The 24,044-nt window shown below is 37.0% G+C and overlaps 1 protein-coding gene across 1 annotated transcript in view; it reads right to left on the bottom strand.

Moving 5' to 3' along the window:
* LOC142841992 (ubiquitin carboxyl-terminal hydrolase 9Y-like) overlaps window positions 1-24,044 on the bottom strand; it is a 160,834-nt gene that overhangs the window by 49,532 nt on the left and 87,258 nt on the right. Inside the window, exons 23-28 of the mRNA XM_075958973.1 lie at window positions 23,518-23,643; window positions 20,183-20,308; window positions 18,990-19,159; window positions 3,176-3,284; window positions 2,836-2,982; window positions 1,430-1,576 (exon numbers count right to left, since the gene is read on the bottom strand). Of these exons, the coding sequence (XP_075815088.1) occupies window positions 1,430-1,576; window positions 2,836-2,982; window positions 3,176-3,284; window positions 18,990-19,159; window positions 20,183-20,308; window positions 23,518-23,643 (825 nt within the window). The remainder of the gene's footprint in view (window positions 1-1,429; window positions 1,577-2,835; window positions 2,983-3,175; window positions 3,285-18,989; window positions 19,160-20,182; window positions 20,309-23,517; window positions 23,644-24,044) is intronic.

Below are 24,044 nucleotides of genomic sequence, written 5' to 3'. Positions count from 1 at the left end.
ACTTTTGTAATTTGACATTTAACTACTTAACTCAAAAAGCAGTTTCAGAAATCCTAACAAAACATTAATAAAACAAAGTAATTAATGAATACCAATTTTCTAGACAAAACAAGTGACGAATCACATACTAACTTTAAGTTCATTTTAAATATCAACAAAATACATCCCAGTTATACAAAGCAAAAAAAAAGATCACCAAAACCCAAAAAAACAAAACAAGTATTTTAAGAAATTCTCACTGTCAACACAATCCTGGCAAGAATTCAGATGTAGCAAACAGCAAATCTTATACAGCTGCTTAGTGATCCTATATTCTATCTGTATTCTTTTGTATAATTATGTTTATTAACAGTTATGAGCACCCTTTTTATTATCATCTCTTGCAGCAAAGGTCTTGGGAAAGAACAAACCAAGAGTCACTGAAAACTGTGTGTGATAAAATCCATGACATCACTAACCCTGTTTCCCATATGTCCCCAGAAGATAGTCATTAAATGAAAAAAAAAAATCACAGCACATTTTTGGAAAAGGAGAACACAGAGGCACCCAAATGATAATGATGGTCCATTTGGGGGTTGAACAAGAAAGTTTGGAGTAAATACACTGTATACAGGAATGAAACTATCGAAGAATAAAAGATTTAAAAAAACTGCAAAGTAATTCAAAACTTTAAAAATTAAGGATTTTATTAAGATAAAGTTTTTAAAAAGATAGGCTTTTTACAAGAATTTTTTAAAGAGAAAAAGAGAAGGAGAGATGAAAAGAGGAAGAGGGGGAGAAGAGAAGGGGAGTGGAAGGGAAAGAGAAATAACAAACATGGGTGGACAGAAAGCAGGGAAATAATCAAAATATGCAAAACGATTTTAATAAGAGAAAAATAATAAAAGCTGGCTTAAACTTCAGCTTAACAAAAAATATTATTTTCAAAGATATAGCCTATTAATGAGTTTTATCAAAAACATGGTAACATATGAAATGTTTCAACAGTTTGCTTTTTCTTCCTTTGGATAAAGAACTCACTTGTGTATCCTTTTGGATGACACGGAAACTTGCCTACCTTAGCCTCTGGAATCCTAGAAAGAAGCATATGTGTCCTCATGTTGGTGAATAGTTCAGAATTACAATTTAAAAATAAGGAGTTGAAGAACATGGTTTAGTAGGTAAAAATAGTCTGATTTCAAAACCCTAGAACCCATGTAAAAATGGGCGCAATATTAAGCATCTACAATCCAAGTTTTACTAAAGCATGGACACGCAGAAGAGGACAACTCCAGGAAGCTTGTAGGTCATCTAATGTGGTGTATTTGGTGGCGAATAACAAGGAGTCTCAATTTCAAACAAGGTGGAAGGCTACACATCTACCCCAGTATGCACACACCTGCACTTATTCATACAAACACACACAAAAGCAGTTGAATTTAGAACTTACTTTAACAAGATTAGTACCTCCTTTTTCACAACCAATATGGTATTTTTTCTCTGGAGTTTGAAAGGCTAGTAACTCTTTTGTTACTCCAAGATGGCCTTCCAAGATCGGATCTTCAACACCTGCTTCACCTGAGTCTTTAACACAATCCTACCAAAGAAAAAAAATAATACCAGTCTAACCTATGAGGATAAACAAAGGGGCAGGAAGTCACAATAAAAAAAAGCTCTAAGAATGCATGTATAATTTCTCTGTACAGATAGTTATTTTGTTACAATCCCAGGGAAAGAGAACTTTCTATGGCAACAACTAGATTTTGAGGTCGCAACTGTCCTTTAATATTATAAAATATAAACAGGGCAGCTAGATAACGAAAATGGGTTATCTAGTACCAAACAAAATAATGCTGGTTCAGTTATCTTTCAGCATTTTAAGGCTTTACATACTAATAGAATAATGCCTATTTTAATGACAAAATTTTGAACTACAGATTATATAAAATATATAATTTGGTAAATTTAACATTCTGAATAAAAATAAACTAAGAATAATACCAGCAACATAAAAAATTCAGTGTAACTTTTAATCAGTGTAAAGCATTAGGTTTAAATAGCATCTGGGAATTGTTGTAAGATCTTGCCTTAAAAGAAAAACACCCCTATCAAACCTAAGAACCAACATATGCCCTAAATGGTAGCACTGTAATTCGCAAAACAGGCCAGTAATACCAAAATAGATATAATCAAACAGCAAACTAACAAGTTTCAAATTCATTTAAGCAACATAAGATGTGTTTTCTGTAAGTCAACTCCAAGAAACAACAGTTTGTCTTTGTAAAATTTTTGTTGGATATTTTAGATAGTATTTCATAATGCTCATACTTATTTCCTACTTTTGAGTGTTGAAATTAAAGAGAATATGATCATGTCTAGTTTGTTCACTTTTATCTTCAAAGCAGAATAAAATCTCAAAGTTTTAAAACCTCTGAAATGGTTAATCTTCGTTATCAATTTTCTTGGATTCAGAAGTGTCCAAAAGTGTGAGGTTTTGCATAGAAGAAAGTATGTCCTGAATAACAACTTTAACATTCTACAGGATAGAAGACTGAATGAAATAAGTGCAGAAACAAGAAATCCACAAACAGACACTTTCTCTGCTTTAAAGCCACCAGTAGATGTGTGGGCTATGCAACATACTCATACTAACACAGTAGTTCATCTTGTCTCAGACACAAGAAAATGAATGACTGTGGCACACTTCAACTGAAATTTCTAAAATGGTGACCAAAACTCATCGATTCCTCCCTAATTTTCATAGCAAACACATTCTGCTTTCATTACAAAAAGCTAACATATCCTTCCTTTAAAGTTAATTTAATAATAAAACAATCTGAATATTATTCATCTTACCCTAACCCTTTTGAGCCAGTCAATTTCATCACTAAGAAGAACATCAGCATTGGGTACAAGAACACTGCAGCTGTAAGCATGAGTGAGAAGACGCCTCAAAAGTGTGAAGTATTCTTCTGAATATTTCCCCCTCTCTGTTGTGACACTCTGAAATATTAACAAACACAAACTAAAACTGTGATCATTAATGACTTATTTGTCAAAAAAACTCTTAATGTTTGTAGTATCATATCTATTCCTATGGAACATGAACTAAATGAAATAAAAGTTGTATTTTATCTTTGAATATCTCTCATTTTTAAGAATAAATATATTGACAGTTCCACCAAAATTGTCTCACCCCCAAAATGGTAAATAGTAGAGTAATGAAGAACAGCAGAGGTTTATGTCCCATGCAACATCTGGTACACATTAAGAAGAACTGCTCCTGTGCCAACTGCCGTACAGTTCTGTAATAATATAAGGCAACAAATATACATTAACCCTTAATTAGTAGCAAATAATGAGTTTAAGATATTTTCAGAGTTAAATCTCCTAACATTTATATAAGAGATAAATACTGTGATAATTTACAACTTACAATCTATTAAAATATAAGTATTACAAGTCAAGGATGGTGTAGAATTATATTAAAGAGAGGCACCAAAGAGTATGAATAGATTTTATTTCATTAAGAAACAACCTGACCCAGAGGAAGCAATCTTCACCAGACCCAGAGTGGGACAGAACCATCTGCTAGGACAGAAAGCGAACAAGCTCCACCGGAGAAAATCCAGTCCTGGGACATTGGCAGACCAAGATTGAGCTAGCAATCTGACCCAGAGACAGCCATCTCCAACAGAACAGGTACAACTGCAAACCAGGGACTTCTGCAGGAGGGGATCCAGACCAGGATTTACAGAAGCAGGTCAAAGCCAGCAACGTATGCCAAAGAAGGCCTGAGACAGAAAACTCCAAGGGAGCAGAAAAAAAGCACAGGAGCACTGAGCTATCTCCAGGAACACCAAGTAACCAATAGGGTAACTAGAACTGTGACTCTGACTGTACCACGAGGAACAACCACCTAAGCTTTGGACTCAAAGGCACCTAGACGATTATTCAACAGAATCTCAGACATCTCCAACCACACGTACTAGAGGAAAAGATCAGTAGAAAAGGTAAGATCACACGCTACAACACAACACCAGTAAAACCTACAGACCCTACAGCAGCAAGACCTAAACAACCAAATATAGATAAACCAGAAAAAATAACCTAAAAAAATAACTTCAAGAGAATGTTTGAAATTCTTAAAAAGGAAATGAGAAATTCCCTTAAAGAAATCGAGGAAAAGACAAACAAAAAATTGGAAGATATCAGCAAATCACTTAAAGAAATGCAAGAAAAAGAAATCAAACATGTGAAAGAAACTATTCAGGATTTGAAAACTGAAATTGAAACAATAAAGAAAACACAAGCTGAAGGAATTATAGAAAGAAAAATCATGAGAAAAAGATCAGAAAACACAAACGCAAGCATGAACAGCAGAATACAAGAGATGGAAGAGAGAATCTCAACTGCTGAAGAAACAATAGAGGAAATAGACTCATCAGTTAAAGAAAACATTAAATCTAACAAAAGCTTAACCCAAAATGTTCAGGAAATATAAGACACCATAAAAAGGCCAAATCTTAGAATAACAGGTACAGAAGAAAGAAAAAAATATTCAACTCAAAGGCACATAAAATTGATTTAACAAAATCATAGAAGAAAACTTTCCCAACCTCAAGAAAGATATGCCTAAAAAAAAAAAGATATGCCTATGAAGATAGAAGAAGCTTACAGAACACCAAAAAGACTGGATCCAAAAAAAGTCCTGTCGCCTCATAATAATCAAAACACTAAACATGAGAGTAAAGAATATTAAGAACTACAAATATGTTACAAAGTAACATATAAAGGCAGACCTATCAGAATTACACCTGACTTCTCACTGGAGACAATGAAAGTGTTATGCAGACATTAAGAGACCAGACTATTATACCCACCAAAACTATAAATCACCATAGAAGAACAAAACAAGATATTCCATTAAAAAATCTTGATTTCACCAATACCTAGTGACAAACCCAGCCCTTACACAAAATACGAGAAGGAAAACTTCAACCCAAGGAAGATGGCAATCATCGGTCATTAAAATTCCTTAATGTAAATGGACTCAACTCACCTATAAAAAGGCACAGGCTAACAGATTGGATACAAAAACAGAATCCATCCTTCTCTGCATATAAGGAACACATCTCAACCTCAAAGACAGACCTTGTCTCACAGTAAAGGGTTGGGAAAAAATATACCAATAAAATGGTCCTAAGAAACAAGCATTTGTAGCTATCCTGTTATGTAACAAAATAGACTTCAAGCTAAAATCAGTCAAAAGAGACAAAGAAGGTCATTTCATATTAGTCACAGGAAAAATCCATCAAGAGGAAATCTCAATACTGAACATCTACGCCCTGATTACAAGGGCACCCTGATATGTGAAAGAAACCCATCTAAAGTTTAAATCATACATCAAATCCTACACAGTAATAGTGGGAGACTTCAACACTCCACTCTCACCACTAAGCAGATCAATCAAACAAAAAAAAAAAAAAACGAACCGAGAAATAACAGAACTAACAGATATTATGACACAAATGAACTTAACAGATATTTAAGACTATTCCATCCAAACATAAAATATACCTTCTTCTCTGAACCTAATGGAACCTTCTCAAAAATAGACCACAGTAACAAAACAAACCTATAGAAATACAAAAAATTGGAATAACCCAATGTACCTTATCAGATAATCATGGTTTAAACTAGAAGTCAAAACCAATACTAATTCCAGAAAACTCACAATAATAGAAGTTAAACAATGCTCACCTGAATCATCAATGGGTCAAGGAAGAAATAAAGAAAGAAATTAAAGACTTCTTAAAATTCAATGAAAATGACCAAACAGCATACCCAAATTTATGGGACACAATGAAAGCAGTGTTAAGAGGAAAGTTCATAGCACTAAATGCCAACATAAAGAAGCTAGAAAAATCTCACACTAGAGAATTAATAGAACATTTGAAAACTTTAGAACAAAAAGAAGTGAACTCACTAAACTGAACTAGATGGCAGGAAATAATGAGAGCTAAAATAAAAACAAACAAACAAACAAAAAAACGATACAAAGAATCAGTGAGACAAAGAGCTGGTTTTTCAAGAAAAATCAACAAAATTGACAAACCCTTATCCAAACTAACCAAAAGGCAGAGAGAGAATATCCAAATTAAAAAAATCAGAAATGAAAAGGGGGACATAACAACAGAAACAGAGTAAATACAGAGAATCATCAGGCCGTATTTCGAAAGCCTGTACTCCACAAAATTGGAAAACTTAAAGGAAAGAGAAACTTTCTGGATAAATATTCCTTACCAAAATTAAATCAAGACCAGATAAGCAAATTAAACAGACCTAAAACTGCTAAAAAAAAATAGAAACAGTCATCAAAAGTCTTCCAACCAAAAAACAAGCCCAGGACCAGATGGTTTCAGGTCAGAATTCTACAAGACTTTCAAAGAAGAACCAATACTCCTCAGATTATTCCACACAATAGAAACAGAACGAACATCGCCAAACTCTTTTTATGGATCCACAATTACCCTGATACCCAAATCACACAAAGACATTACTAAGAAAGAGAATTACAGACCAATCTCACTCATGAACATTGATGCAAAAATACTAAACAAAACACTGCCAAATCCAACCCAAGAACACATCAGAACCATCATCCACCATGACAAAGTCGGATTCATCCCACAGATGCAGGAATGGCTCAACATATGAAAAACTATCAACATAATCCACCACATAAACAACTGAACAATAAAAACCACAGTCATCTCATTTGATGCCGAAAAAGCATTTGACAAAATACAACAACCCTTCATGACAAAGGTCTTGGAGAGAGCAGAGATACAAGGAACATACCTAAACGTAATAAAGACAATATATACAATGGAGTACTACACAGCAGAAAAAAAATACGACATCTTGAAATTTGCAGGAAAATGGATGGAACTAGAAAACATTATTTTGAGTGAGGTGACGCAGAAAAAGATAGACAATTATCACATGTACCCACTCACAGGTGGCTTTTAAACATAAAAAGAAAGCCGAATTACCAACATCAATTCCAGAGAACAATGAGGACACTAAGAGAGACTTACATAGATCTAATCTACATGGGAAATAGAAACTAGAAAAATACAGTATCTCCTGAGTTAATAGGAAGCATGGGGACCTAAGAGGAAAGGTTGAAGAAGGAGGGGAAAGGCAGGGAGGGGAGCACAGAGAAATGTAGAGCTCAATAAATATCAATTAAAAAAGCATGGTGGTGATATTTATATTGACTGTAGATGACATGGTGTGTATCTTTAATTGATATTGTATAAAATAGATGGTACTATATCTATAAATGCATCTTTATATAAAATCTGGAAAGTTTGTGCTTGTCATTGTGAGTTTGGAAGGGTGGTATTAATGAGTACCTTCAATAAGACCAATGTGTTATAATAATCTGGGTCTCAGAATCAGTGTACTATCCTTGTTTGTCCTTCATAATAAAAAAAAATCTCAAGATTCACCCCAAAGATCCACAAATTCACAGGACGCTCCCACATTATTAACAACATTTCCACTCAGACCTATATACACCCACCCTCTGGATGGAGCTAGAAGCGTACTGTATATAACAGCCCAGTGATCTTCTGTCTATATGATTTTATTTCATCCAAGCTTTAATGTTCAGACCCAACTGAGGTCCACAACTCTTCTTTCCCAGCCTGTTCTGACTACAACAAATGCAGAGCTGACAAAGAAAATCAATATACCTAGATCTCATCACATAAATAACAATATGAAAGAAAAAGCCAGTGTCTCCTCTCCAAAACCAAAATGCTGTCAAAAAGAATTTCCTAAATTCTAGAACACAAAATTTTATTTTTTTTGTTTTTACAAAATTTTAAAGTATTGTAAACTTACTCAAATAATTCAAGAAATTTAAAGACACAACAAAATAACTCAATTAAAAAAAAAAAGAAAACCTGAGTAATAACTAAGAAAACAGAAAGAAAATTAAAGAGATAGAAAAGATGCAGACAATTGCTATAGGAATTCCCACTGCCAGTAAGTAGCCTTTCAGTTACCTGCCCACTTGGGCATGGCCTCTTATACTATAAATGCTAATGTAAAGCAGGTGTCTAGCCTCTCTTCCTGATGTGGGATTCTACTGCTGATACCTGTTCGAGCAGAAGACTATAATCTGTTGAGTCTACTCTTAAATAAATAACTCTGTATTCTCAATTCATAGCTACTATGGGATTTCTTTTAACCATCTGTCTTCATCTGGTACCCCACATGGACTGGTTTAATGGTCTAACCAGTTCAGAGCCCAGAAAGTCTTGCACCCCTACCAGTTTGGCTTGCTTTTTTTTTAACCTAAACTTCTTTTTTTAAACCCAGACAGAGTGGAGCTAACTACATTTGGTGACTTGGAATCTTCCCAAGCTCGAATGCCTCCCCTCACCCCACTGTGTAACAACTTGCCTAACTTTTAGTTTGTGCTCCCAGCTCCTGAGTTCTGGGCTTCTTGCTCCATTTACAGTATTAATTGCTTTTAATTTGTCAAGCAAAGCATATTTCTCAGTATTTCACCAGCACCAAAGTGAAAAAAAAAAAACCACTCAGGACAGTTCAGAGCACCAGGTTGCACCGCTAAGAGTGATTCTGCAACCATGACACCTGCTGGACAATAAAGATTATCACACCTAAAATAATTTAATGGACCTCATAATAGGTAATTAATAAATAAACATATAATGAAAGACATTACCATGTAAAATTTTACTATCTTTTTTGCTTATACTATGGATTGTATTCTGCAAGGCTTATATGGTTATTTTGATACATCCATTTATTGGATGTTGAGACTCAGTTTTCTTCTTCATATTATATCCTAAAGAAAATGATTTGATAACGGAGCCAAGAATGAGGCACTTTTAGAAATGATACTGTCTATAGACTAATAACGAACAGCTAGCTGACAGGATTAATACCATTGAAAATCAAAAGTTACCTGAGAAAAAAACTCTTGAAAAGGTTAACATTAATTTGACAAAATTGAATCCATGTAAAAGGGTACTAAAAAATTATCTGAAAGAATTAATACTGTTGAATTTGACAATCAAAATTTGTTAACAAGTTATGGTTATGGTTAGCAGATAGAGTAATTCTCCAAGAAAACAATCTGCATGCTATCCAAATGATGTCCAAGGAAGAGATGTTATCTTTAAATAAAGCAAAATTTCAGACCTTAGAATCACATGTGAAGAATGAGGACCAAGGCTAGGTGCCTCAATGAAACGACTAGAAATATACACAGGACAAGGGATTCAGGCATTACAAAAGACAATAGTAAAAAGATTTGAAACAATTAAGGAAATTATTGGAGCTGATGAGCTGGGAAAGAAGACACAAGGACAGGGTGCAACATTGCCAGTAGTCATCAGACATGACTTACCCTGGATTTAAGCTTCCTACCCTGCAAGTTCTAAAGGTCCAAAGCATCCAAAGAAGATAAGACGGATACCTATAGGAATGAATGATCTAAAAGAAATCAAGCAAGCCATAGTAACTTATAGCTTACATTCCACATTTGTTACGGAGCTGGTAAAGACATGGGCTTCCAGCATTAGATGCCCCATGACTGGCTTCAGTTATTTTCAGCAGTCCTGGATGACGGGCCTCAAATGATGTTCAAATGTTATTTTAGGGAAGAGGCTCAAATTTTAGAACAGCAGGGAAAAGCAAAAGGACTTGAGACTTCCAAAGATCAAATTCTTGGTGAGGTCACTTATGCTGACCCACAGGCTCAAGCTCTTTATGATGAAAAAATTTTGTTCCTATGCCACAAAGCAGCCTTAAATGCTTGGAACAGGATTTAAAAACTAGGAAAAAGCTCTTTGGCCACATAACATCTCCCAGCTCAGCCTGTTCGGGCGCTGGGACCGAATCCAAAGCGGGAGGGCAACCGGGAGGGTGGTAGTTCCTTTGTCTCAATAGCCTGCCTGCAGCAAGCAACGGGGGCCCTTTGTGTACGAGCTACCCAAGCAGCACGGATGGAGATCCGATATGGGCACCAGGAGAGCAATCATTGGGGTGAGTGAGTTTCTGACCTGCGGCAGCAGCCCGGGACAGGGAACTCAGACGTTCCTCATCCCTCCTACACTTCCTGGTCTTCCTGCAGGGGATATACTGCCCGATACCTCCTCTCTCTTCCTATCCCACCCAGCTTGCATCCAGAACCCTCAGCCTTCTGCCTACCTCCCCTCTATGGCCATATAACATCTCCCAGCTCAGCCTGTTAGGGCCCTAGAAACAAATCTGAAGCGGGAGGATAAGAGGGAGGGCGGTAGATCCTTTGTCTCAAGAGCCTGCCTGCAGCAAGCGAGGTAGGCCCTTTGTGTACGAGCTACCCAAGCAGCACGGAGATCCGATCTAGGCACCAGTAAAGCCATCAGTGGGGAGTGACATCACTGGGCAAGGAGACCTGATCCTGTAAAAGAAGATCCATAGGGGAGCATTCGGAGGAAGAGATGGGCAGGCGCCAATGCAAGGATTCACCCAACAATCTGAAAAACAACATGACACCACCAGAACCCAGCGACCTCACAACAGGAGGACATGAACGCCTTAATCAAGAAGTAGAAAAAACTGACTTTATGAAAGTGATAGAGGCCCTTAAACAGCATGTAAAAAATGCCTTTATAGAAATGGATGAGCAGTATAACAGAAAGTTTGAAGAATTGAGTAAATCAGTGAATGATACCCTAGGAAACCAAGGAAAAACAATCAAGCAGATAATGGAAACAGTTCAAGACTTGAAAACTGACATGGAGGCAAAGAAGAAAACACAAACAGAGGGCCAGCTGGACATGAAAAATCTAGATAAATAAATAGAGACTACAGAAACAAGCATAACCAGCAGAATTCAAGAGATAGAAGAAAGAATCTCAGATTCTGAAGATACCATGGAGAAAATAAACACACTGATCAAAGAAAACAGCAAATCCAACAAACTCTCATTACAAAACATTCAGGAAATCTGGGACACAATAAAAAGACCAAACGTAAGAATAATAGGAGTAGAAGAAAAAGAAGAAGTGCAGCTCAAAGGTCCAGAAAATACATTTAATAAAATTATAGAATAAAACATGCCCAACCTAAAGAAAGATATTCCTATGAAGGTTCAAGAAGCATACAAAACACAAAATAGGCTGTATCAAAATAAAAAAAATCCCCTCACCATATAATAATAAAAACACAAAGCATACAGAATAAAGAAAGAATATTAAGAGCTGCAAAGGAAAAAGGCCAAGTTACTTATAAAGGTAAACCTATCAGACTCACACCTGACACGAAACCATGAAAGCCAGAAGGTCCTTGATATATGTACTGCAGAAAATAAGAGACCATGGATGCAAGCCCAGACTACGATAGCCAGGCAAGCTTTCATTCACTATAAATGGAGAAAACAAAATTTTCCAGGATAAAAACAAATTTAAACAATACGTAGCCACAAATCCAGCCTTACAGAAAGTAATAGAAGGAAAATCACTAACCAAGGACTCCACAATAACTCAGAAATCTAGAGACCCTTCACCAACACAACCCGAGGAAGGGAAACACAGAAACTCTACTACCAAAAAAGTGACCGGAGTTAACAATCACTAGTCATTAATGTCACTTAATGTCAATGGACTCAACTCACCAATAAAAAGGCACAGGCTAAAAGATTGGATACGAAAACAGGATCCAACATTCTGCTGTTTACAAGAAACACACCTCAACCAAAAAGACAGGCACTTACTCAGAGTAAAGGGCTGGCAAAAGGCTGATCAAGCAAATGGACCTAAGAAACAAGCAGGTGTGGCCATACTAATCTCTAACAAAGTTGACTTCAAACTAAAATCAATCAAAAAAATGGAGAGGGACATTTTATACTCATAAGAGGAACAATTCATCAGTATGAAGTCTCAATCCTGAATATCTATCTCCCTAACATAAATGCACCCACGCACGTAAAAGAAACATTACTAAAACTGTAGGCTGCCATCAAATGGCACACACTAATAGTAGGAGACTTCAACACTCCTCTCTCACCAATGGACAGTTCAATCAGACAGAAACCTAACAGAGAAATAAGAGAATTAATGAAGGTAATGAATCAAATGGACTTAACAGACATCTATAGAACATTCCACCCAAACAGGAAAGAATAAACCTTCTTGTCTGCAGCTCATGGAACCTTCTCAAGAATTGACCACATACTCGGTAAGAAAGCAAACTTCCATATAGTTACAAAAAAATATTCATAACTTCCTGCGTCTTATCAGACCACCATGGATTAAAGTTAGAATTCAACAACAATGCGACCCCCAGAAAGCCTATAAACTCATGGAAACTGAACAGTCAACTTCTGAACCACACCTGGATCAAGAAAGAAATAAAGAAAGAAATCAAAGTCTTCCTTGAATTCAATGAAAATAAAGAAGCAACATACTCGAACTTATGGGACACTACGAAGGCAGTCCTAAGAGGAAAGTTCATAGCACTAAGTGCCCACTTAAAGAAAACAGAGAAAGCACATATTGGAGACTTAACAGCCCACCTGAAAGCTCTAGAAAAAAAGAAGCAGACTCACCTAGGAGGACTAGAAGACTTGAAATAATCAAACTGAGGGCTGAAATCAACAAAATAGAAACACAGAAAATAATCCAAAGAATCAATGAAACAAAAAGCTGGTTCCTGGAGAAAAAAAATCAACAAAATTGATAAACCCCTATCCAAACTAATCAAATGGCAGAGAGAGAATATGCAAATTAGTGAAATCATAAATGAAAAGGGGGACATAACCACAGACACAGAGGAAATTCAAAGTATCATTAGATCTTACTACAAAAGCCTGTATGCCACAAAACTGGAAAATATAAAAGGAATGGACACGTTTTTAGATAAATACCATATACCAAAGCTAAACCAGGACCAGGTGAACAATCTAAATAGACCTGTTAGTCGCGAAGAATTAGAAGCTGTCATCAAAAACTTCCCTACCAAAAAAAGCCCAGGACCAGATGGTTTCAATGCGGAATTCTACCAGAACATCCAAGAAGACGTAATACCTATACTCCTTAATGTATTTCACAATATAGAAACAGAGGAGGCATTGCCAAATTCCTTTTATGTAGCTACAGTCACTCTCATACCAAAACCACACAAAGACTCAACCAAGAAAGAGAATTACAGGCCAATCTCACTCATGAACATCGACGCAAAAATCCTCAACAAAATACTGGCAAACCGTATCCAAGAACACATTAGAAAAATTATCCATTATGATCAAGTAGGCTTCATCCCAGAGATGCAGGGCTGGTTCAACATACGAAAATCTATCAATGTAATCCAGCATATAAATAAACTGAAAGAAAAAAATCATATGATCATTTCATTAGATGCTGAAAAAGCTTTTGACAAAATTCAACATCCCTTTATGATAAAAGTCTTGGAGAGATTAGGGATACAAGGGTCATACCTAAATATAATAAAAGCTATTTACAGCAAACCGACAGCTAACATCAAACTAAATGGAGAGAAACTCAAAGCCATCCCCCTAAAATCAGGAACACGACACAGCTGACCACTCTCTCCATACCTCTTCAATATAGTGCCTGAAGTTTTAGCAATAGCAATAAGACAACATAAGGGGACCAAGGAGATTCGAATTGGAAAGGAAAGAGTTAAACTTGCGTTATTTGCAGATGATATGATAGTGTACATAAGCGTCCCCAAAAACTCCACCAAAGAACTCCTACAGTTGATAAACACCTTTAGTAATATGGCAGGATAAAAAATCAACTCCAAAAAATCAGTTGTCCTCCTATACACAAAGGATGTGGAAGCAAGGAGGGAAATCAGAGAAGCTTCATCTTTCACGATAGCCACAAACAGCATAAAATATCTTGGGGTAACTCTAACCAAGGAACAGAAAGATCTATTTGACAAGAACTTTAAAGGCATTGAAGAAAGAAATTGAAGAAGATACCAGAAGACCTCCCGTGCTCTTGGATTGGGAGGATCAACATAGTAAAAATGGCAATTCTATCGAAGGAAATTTATAGATTCAATGCAATCCCCATCAAGGTCCCATCAAAATTCTTCACAGATCTTGAGAGGACAATAATCAACTTTACATGGAAATACAAAAAACCCAGGATAGCCAAAACAATCTCATACAATAAAGGAACTTCTGGAGGCATTAACATAGATAATAGTTTTCACACTCTATTACAGTGGTACAGTAATTAAAAAGCGTGGTACTCTCATAAAAACAGAGAAGTCGACCAATGAAATCATATAGAAGACCCGGTTTTTAACCCACAAACCTATGAACACCTCATTTTCGATAAAGGAGCTAAAAGTATACAATGGAAGAAAGAATGCATCTTCAACAAATGGTGCTGGCACAACTGGATGTCAACCTGTTGAAGAATGAAAATAGACCCTTATCTTTCACCAAGCACAAAACTCAAGTCCAAATGCATCAAAAACCTCAATATCAGTCTGAACACACTAAACCTAATAGAAGAGAAAGTGGGAGGTACCCTACAACATATGGGCACAGGATCTCGCTTCCTATGTAATAACTTCAGCAGCATAGACATTAAGGGCAACACTGAATAAATGGGACCTATTGAAACTGAGAAGCTTCTGTAAAGCAAAGGACACTGTCACTAAGACAAAAAGGCAACCCACTGACTGGGAGAAGATCTTTACCAACCCGCAACAGACAAAGGTCTGATCTCCAAAATATATAAAGAACTCAAGAAACTAGACTTTAAAATTCTAATTAACCCAATTAAAAAATGGGGCACTGAACTGAACAGAGAATTCTCAACAGAAGAAGTTCAAATGGCCAAAAGACACCTAAGGTCATGCTCAACCTCCTTAGCGATCAGGGAAACGTAAATCAAAACAACTCTGAGATATCATCTTACACCTGTCAGAATGGCTAAAATCAAAAACACCAATGATAGCCTTTGCTGGAGATGTTGTGGAGAAAGGGATACACTCTTCCATTGCTGGTTGGAATGCAAACTTGTCCAACCACTTTGGAAAGCAGTGGGGCGGTTTCTCAGGAAATTCGGGATACACCTAACCCAGGAACGAGCTATACCACTCGGGAATATATCCAAGAGATGCCCTATCATATGACAAAAGCATCTGTTCAACTATGTTCATAGCAGCATTATTTGTAATAGCCAGAACCTGGGTACAACCTAGATGTACTTTAATGGAAGAATGGTTGAAGAAAGTATGGAGTATATACACATTAGAGTACTACTCTGTGGCCAAAAAACAATGACTTCTCAAATTTTGCATGCAAATGGATCGAAATAGAAAACACTATCCTGAGTGAGGTGTCCAGACCCAAAAAGATGAATATGGGATGTACTTACTCAAAATTGGTTTCTAGGTATAAATAAACGACATTGAGTCTATACTTTGTGATCCTAAATAAGGTAAATAAGAAGGTGAACCCAAAGAAAAACATATAGTTTTCCTCCTGGATATGGGAAGTAGACAAGATTGCTAAGCAAAAATTGGGATCTTGAGGGTGGGGTGGGATAGGGGTAAGCGGCGATGGGGGAGAGAAATGTGAGAAGGGGAGGATGGGGGGAACTTGGGGAATTGGGATGGTTGAGATTAAGGAAGGATGGATATGGGAGCAGGGAAGCATATATCTTAATTAAGGGATCCCGCTTAGGGTGGGCAAGAGACCTGAACCTAGAGGGGCTCCCAGGTGCCCAGGGAAATGTCCCCAGTTAGTTCCTTGGGCAGCTTAGGATAGGGAACCTGAAATGACCCTATCCTAGAGCAATACTGACGAATATCTTGCATATCATCATAGAACCTTCATCTGCTGATGGTTGGAGGTAGAGACAGAGAACCACACTTGAGCACTGGACTGAGCTCCCAAGGTCCCAAAGAGGAGCAGATGGAGGGAGAACATGAGCGAGGAAGTTAGGACCGGGAGGGGTGCACCCACCCACTGTGACAGTGAGGCTGATCTATTGGGAGCTCACCAAGGCCAGCTGGACTGTGACTGAAAAAGCATGGGATAAAACCGGACTCTCTGAACAATGAGGACTGATGAGAAGCCAAAGACAATGGCACTGGGTTTTGATCCTACTTCATGTTGTGGCTTTGTGGGAGCCTAGCCAGTTTGGATGCTTACCTTCCTAGACCTAGTTGGAGGGGGAAGACCTTGGACTTTCCACCTGACTGCACTTCGGTCTGGAGAGGAAGGGGGAAAGGAGTGGGGAGAGGGGGAGTGGAGTGGGAGGAAGGGGAGGGAAATGGGAGGATATAAGAAGGCAGAAATTTTTTTCCAAGAAAAAAAAAAGAACTAGGAAAAAATTTGAATCATATATCAGAGTCAAACAGGGCCAGAGAGAACCCTTTAGTGACATTTCCCAAAGATTAACTAAAACTGTACATACAGGAGTGACAGAGCCAGATGGTAGATGAGTACTTAATAAATTAATGCCAAATGTTTTAATTGTGGTAGAATAGGACATCTGAGAAGGAACTGAAAGTAAAAAATTCCTAGGAATAGTATCTCCTCTAGTAATTGGAGGACTCAGCTTTCCGGTATATATAGAAGGTATGGCAAAGGCTGACATTGGACCAATGGATGCAGATCAACAAAAGACAGACAAGGCAACCTGATACCATCAGGAAACTCTTTCGGGGAGGGGAGGGCGCCTCTCCCAGGCCCTCACCCAAAAATAGTCCAATCAATCCCAGTCACTGTAAAGAACATGTACAAACTTAAATTATATTGAATATGTTCCCAATTTTCATCCAGAATATTTGTATACCTATGCAAAGTTATTTTGTAATATTTTATGCATGCAAGCTTCTACCTCTGCTTAAGACATTTTGTATATTGATACAATTTTAGGTCATTTTGAGGTCATTGTTCTCATTTGTTGCACCACTGTTTATTGTATAATATTCTAATATGAATTCTTAGACTTTAAGTTATATAGGTATTAAGAATTATAGATCAATAGTCATCTATGTTGGTCATACTTATAGATAGACTGATCAGGTTATTTAGATACTTAGAGATTGTATTCTGCATAAACAGGTAGTCTTCAAGCACTTTAAAGAGCTGTACAATATGTCATTTAAATAACTTAGGGTTCTGTTGATGTGAGACACGACTGTTCCTGGCAACACTGATCCATTCCCAAGAGAAAAATGAGCAGTGAAGACACTCTACTTGGAGCTTGGTTTCTTCATGGAAACACTGGACTTTGGGCAAGAATCTTCCCATGCATCAACCACTGAAAAAATGCACAATGTCTGGACAGGACAAGCAGGATAAAGGAAAATAGACTGTCAAATCTTGCCAAGATGGGGTAAGACGGGTTTGAAAATTTTCCTGCCTCTGAAAATGGTCTGTCAGTTACACTCGGCCTTAGCCTAAGTTGGTTGCTCCAAGGTTGCAAATGAGACTTTGGGTGATTGTCCAAGTATCCAGTTGTCTCTGTCATTTGTTGCACATTTTGAAAGTTTCTTGACTGCACTTCAGGCTTAGTCAAGCAATATTATTTCCCTTCTAGGGTCTTCATTGGGGTTGAAGACTAGTTGTTGTTACTTTCTTCTCATGACTTGGCAAGTTATTTATTATACAAGACTTAAACTCATTAGGATAGGATAATTATTAAAATATTCATCACGTTTCTTGCTTGATATTGTTTATGCTGGTTGTAATTCTAATTAAGTCTCTCAAGAGAAAAAAAAAATACAGAAGCAACCCATGACAAGGTATTTACACTGCAAGATTCTAGTAGATATTGAAAGAAAAATTAACAGCAATTTTCCTCAAACTGGTCTGAAACAGAAATACTGCCTAATTCTTTTTATGAGGCTACACTTACTCTAAATTATATAAAGACCCAACAACGAAACCAGTAAACAAATATCCCTTAAAAAGAAATGCAAAAATTCTCACTACGACTAGTAATCACAACCTAAGGACACATTAAAAAATTACATAAAAGATTTTTTTTTAAATTTTTTGAGACAGGGTTTGTCCGTAGCTTTTGGTTCCTGTCCTGGAACTAGCTCTTGTAGTCCAGGCTGGCCTCGAACTCAAGAGATCCTCCTGCCTCTGCCTCCTGAGCGCTGGAATTAAAGGCGTGCGCAACCACCGCACGGCTATTTAAATGATTTTTTAATGATAAGATTTTGCTTGTAGTTCTTAAGACACAACATTGAAAAAAACTTAAAAGTCTTCACTGTCAACTTAAGAGACTAATACGCTAATATTTACATACACAATTATGTGCTTTTAACAAAAAAAAACATGAAAATAATCTACTGACAATGACAGGTTTCGCAAAGGAAGAACATATATCAGTTTCTAGCTTTTTGTACTTAAAAGCAAAAATGGTTTTGTGGATAAATCAACAAGACTATTCCTGAATAACCTCAGAGAACACTGCAGAAGAGGGGGCAAAAAGATTTTTAAACACCAGATGAATCAGGGAGTCTACTATGAGACTGTTTCTCCCTCCCAGTAATATAAGAAGCTATGCTCAACACAATGACTGCCTACAAATGAGTTGAGTAAGAACAACAGACATATCAAGTTGACTGAGTAAAGCCCACAATATATCATATAAAAAGAAATACAAGTAACTAAAAAATGCTGAGTGAATAGTCTTTCTGATTAGCCCAGAAAATATATAAATGAATAAAAATGATACAGACTGAGGAGGTTATATTTAGGAATATAAATTCACCAAATGAGGCCATGAATTTGAAAGACAAAAAGGAATGGTACACAGGAGGTTGGAAAGGAAAAGAACTGAAGAAATGATGAAATTAATACAATCTCAAAAATTAAAAAGTAAAATGAAAAATCACTGACCCCTTTAATATGTCCTCAAAATGTATTTTAAATAGTATCACTCTTTCTTTAAATTAAGTTTAAGAATACTTACTTGCTAGGGCAGTACAATAGTAGGTCAATGACAAATGATTGCCAGGACTTTTCTTTAGTAAGTGAATCCAAAGCCGTTGGAATTAAAGCAAAACATAATGTCATCACTTCCAAAGCTTCACAGCAAAGCTGTTCATCCTCCACTTCTAGGTTACTAATTGTACTGGTGGTCTGTAAAATTTTAGTCATGAGCAAATTAATAAGGTCCATTTATAAAAACGTAATCAAAGTTTTAGTTTGGTTCTCTATGTATAACATACAAGCTTTTACTTCTCACTTGTATCTACTGAAGTGTTGGTATATTTAATGTGTTGCTCTATTAAATGAAATTAAGCATAATCAGTGATATCCATTTATTCAATTTCTTTTTTCCAAAAAATGAAGTGATGTACTTTTGTGTCAATCATAACTCTTTTCAGAAAATTAGAACACTAAAGAGGGTTGTACAGCCTACCCAGAATGCCGTTTTCACTAAAAAAAATATTGAGGAGACCATAAAGAGTTCTGAAACCTAAGATAAACAGCAAAAAGGTTTTATTTGCTACTAACCACCAAAATGTATTCAATACAAAAATAAATTTATTTGAAAATAACATTTATTAAAAATTATCAGAAGTACCAATTGGGCAGGTAATTACAACCAGAGCAAAACAATTTCCAGAAACACACAATTTATTTACCAAGAGGCTAATTTGTTGATAACAGGCCTAGAGATAACATGTAAATAATGATAGAAACAATTAAGACAATATTTAAATGCTATATGACAATAAAAACCTCACATAATAGCCTAAATAAACAATAGGCAGGGCTGTGGTGGTGCACGCCTTAAATCCAGCACTCAGGAGGCAGAGGCAGGCAGATCTCTGTGAGTTGTGAGACCAGCCTGGTATACAAGATATAGTTCCAGGACAGGCTCCAAAAGCTACAGAGAAATCCTGTCTTGAAAAACAAAAAACAAACAAACAACAACAACAAAAAAGGAAAAATAAAATAAACAAGTGACTTGGTTTTCAAATATAATATATATAACAGAGATTTAACTAAAGTGAAAATTATGCAGCATTCTTGTTGACCAAGCTGGCCTCGAACGCACAGAACCACCTGCCTGGGATGGGATTAAAGGTGTGTGCCTCCAAAGCCTGGCTATGTAGTATTTCTTAAAAGGACTGTTGTTTTTGTTCTAATTCTTACCATTTCATAAGTTTTTGTGATATCTTCATTTAGACTAAATATTAGCTCTAATGATCCACATCCTGATGCCCAGGCAATTCTTTGTATAGCTCTAATAGCATGTATGTCAGGTATATATCTTGAGGCCTGCAAAACAATGAGTACTAAGTATATTAACCATAACAATAAAGTGAAATAACCAGAATAAAAAAATCTTTTCCATTGTCAAAACAGAAATGAGCTTCAAAAACATAAAAATACATGATGGGCTACATTAATGGTGATAGTAGTGTGGTCAACCCCAACTGATACATTTATAATATGATCCTTGTACCTAAGGCTCAGGAGAAATTAAAAATGAGGTAATCTAAAGAATTCTTAGTGCCAGAAAAAATAAATGGGGGTGTCTATTGTGAGATAGACTTTTATGGATGACAAAGAAGCTCCTCCCAAGAGATCTCAACAACAGCCGACAAAGAAAAAAAAGACAACACCAATTCACATGCCAATGTGGATGAGGACAGTTCTTACAGACTTAATCCCTTGCAAACACGCTACAGGCGATAATAGTTTCTGAGTGGGGCAAGCCAGTATTTTGCATGAACGAGTGTCATTAGGTTAACCAAAAAATTGGCAAAAATAATTCCAGCAAGTTGTACTGTATCAACACACACACACACACACACACACACACACACACACACACACACACACACACACACACACACTTAAAGACTAAGAACCCATGAATTTGAGAAGGCATGAGGAAGAGACATAATAGGAATTAAAGAAAGTAGAAAAAAGGTGAATGATGCAAACATATTACTTATATTTGAAATTCCTAGTTTTAAAACTTCAATACTTGAGGGAAGATCTCTGAGTTAGAAGCCAACCAGGTCTAAAGATCCAGTTTCAGTACAGCCAAGTTTAGACAGTGAAGGACAAAAGGCGGTGAAGATGTAATTGAATGAGAGGGCCATGTTCCAGACCTAGCAAGCAGCAGAATTTGGCAGCCTTGGCAACATGGGGTCTGGCTTTAGATTTAAGGATGGAAGAAATGGATTACAGAATTTATGTCTGTACTTAAAGAAAGCTGCTGAGGCCAGGCATGTGTCTAGGTTATGTCCCTGAATGGAGGGAGGCCCAGAAAGGCCATTTTGTGCAGCTGTGAAGTTGAAGCCTGAGTTGCCGTGGAGGACCCAATGTGTTAGAAATGCCAGAGCTGTGGAATACCTGTTGAGTAAGGCTGCTAATAGGGAGTGAAACAAGCCCAAGAGAAAGTGTGTGTTGTAGTCAACAAAGCTGAGAAAGAGTTGGAGATCTGAAGATCATTTGACCACAAACATGGAGATGCCAAGTTAGGAGTTGGCCTGGCTGGTTTTTGGCCATGCTTTGGCCAAGTATTTACTTACTATGCTCTCCTCCCTATGTTTGGAATGGTAATGTATATCCTGTGCCATTTTATGTTGGAAAGATGTGATCTGCCTTTTTTTGGGGGGGGGATTTCAAGACAAGGTTTCTCTGTAGGTTTGGTGCCTGTCCTGGAGCTAGCTCTTGTAAACCAGGCTGGCCTAGAACTCAGAGATCATCCTGCCTCTGCCTCCTGAGTACTGAGATTAAAGGTGTAAGCCACCGCCACCCAGCTGTGATCTGCATTTTGATTTTCATTTTGTGATTACTGTTAAGAGACTGCATGAATCTCAGAAGAGACTTTGAACTTTGGAACTTTAAAACCTTGTTGAGACTGTGATAGAATATGGGGTGGTGTAGGAGTTCCTTCTGTTTGTGTGTAGCTTTCACTGGTTAATGAATAAAGAAACGGGCTTGGCCTGGTTGATAGGGCAGGACATAGGTAGGCAGAGAACACAGAACTGAATCCTGGGAGGAAGAAGGTAGAGTCAGAGAAGCCATGGATCCTCTGCCTGAGATTGACGCCGGTTAGAATCTCGATTAAGCCACTGCCACTTGGCGATACACAGATTAATAGAGATGGGTTAAACTAATATGTAAGAGTTCTGAACGAGCATGTGATCAAACTGGACTCTCTGAATGTGCTGACAACGAGGGTAGACTGAGAAGCCAATGATAATGACACTGGATTTTGATTCTACAGCATCTACTGGCTTTTTGGGACCCTAGTCTGTTTGGATGCACACCTTACTATACCTGGATTGGGGGGGGGGCTTGGATTTCCCACAAGGCAGGACACCCTGACCTCTCTTAGGACTGGAGAGTGAGGAGGAGGGGGTGAGGGAGGAGTCGGAGGGGGAAGGGAGGATAGGAGGTGGAAATGTTAAATAAATAAATTTAAAAACCATAAAAAAAAGAGTTAGCCAATTAGAAGTTAGAGCTAATGGTCAAGCAGTGTTTTAACTAATACAGTTTCTGTGTGGTTATTTCAGGTATAAGCTAGCTGGGCGGCCCAAACAAACAAGGGACTCCCTCCATATAATGGGGACTTTTGAAACTGAACTAAATCAATTTTGCATTATGATATTGTTACAAGCTTATGAGGGCCAGGAGTGGAATGTGGTAGTCTGAATGTAATTGGCCCCCATAATTTCAAAGGAAGTAGTACTGTTAGGAAGTATGGCTTTGTTGGAGTGCATATGACCTTTTTGAAGGAAGTGTGTCACTGTGGATGTGGGCTCTGAGGCATCCTATGCTCGAGACAGTAGCCCAGTGTTTCAGTGGTCTTCCAATGGCCTGCATATCAAGATACAGTCAGCACTATGCCTGCATGCATGCTTCCATGTTCCCCATAATGATAATGAACTGAACTTTTGAAACTATAAGTGAGCCTCCCCAATTAAATGTTTTCCTTATAAGAGTTAAAAAAATAAAAATTCAATATTCTAAAACTAAATTATCCAGCTATTTAAGTTTAAGATGATTACAATGCTATGAGTACACATGATTACAGAAATATCACAAAAGAAACTTGGGAATAACAGAAATGTTAAGTTTTTTTGATGATATCAGAAACTTAGATAACCACTAAAACTTTATTTCATGAATTACAAACTATATCTCAGCCAGGCAGTGGTGGTACATGGCTTTAATCCCAGTATTCGGGATGCAGAGGCAGCTGGACTGCTGTGATTTTTGAGGTCAGCCTGGACCACACAGAGAAACCCTGACTCAGAAAACAAAAACAAGTAAATGGGATCTCAAGATGCTTTACTTAAAATTTTACAAAATTAATCGATAAAATTATGAATATGAAATTTCAGATAAAAAAACAAGACAGAGGTAAAAATGTTATATTTCAGAACACTTTGAAGTTGTTTAAGTTTTATTCATTCATGAGTATAAGGCCCTCCTCAATCCTAGCAATTTTAAAGTTTGATACTAACCACATCAGGTATTTGTTGAGCAAGACGGATTGATACATTTCTAAGCATGCATCCAGAAGAAGGATTAGGAATGCTCTGAAGGGCATTTTGCAGCACCACAGCTTGATCATGAGTAACCTGGTTAATCTGGGAGAAAAAAATTCAAAAATTTGTATGTAATATTCCCAAATCAAGTATTCAACTATCACCACTTCTTAAGAATTCTATTTGCTAGAATTTAAGGTTACTTAAATAAAAGCATTTAAGTCTGTCAATATTATGCATTTCCTTTCTAAGTTGCCTGTCATTTTAATAAAAACCTCTATAAATTTCAATTTTAGATAAAACAAATATATTGTGCCTACATTTCAGCTTAATTACCATGGCAAGGTTTAAAAAGTACAACTCTGAACTAACATTTGACACATCTCTGGGCTGCCTCTTCTCCCAGGCCTTCAGTTTTCAACAGATGGTTATGCCTATTTAGAGAAGGCTGAAGGTTAGCAGATAAAGTCCTTCAGGGTCAAAAACATGGTTCAATGTAATGT

The sequence above is a fragment of the Microtus pennsylvanicus genome, chromosome Y (genome assembly GCF_037038515.1).
Source record: "Microtus pennsylvanicus isolate mMicPen1 chromosome Y, mMicPen1.hap1, whole genome shotgun sequence".
NCBI classification, from domain to species: Eukaryota; Metazoa; Chordata; class Mammalia; order Rodentia; family Cricetidae; genus Microtus; species Microtus pennsylvanicus.
This window is presented reverse-complemented; position numbering and strand designations above follow the sequence as displayed.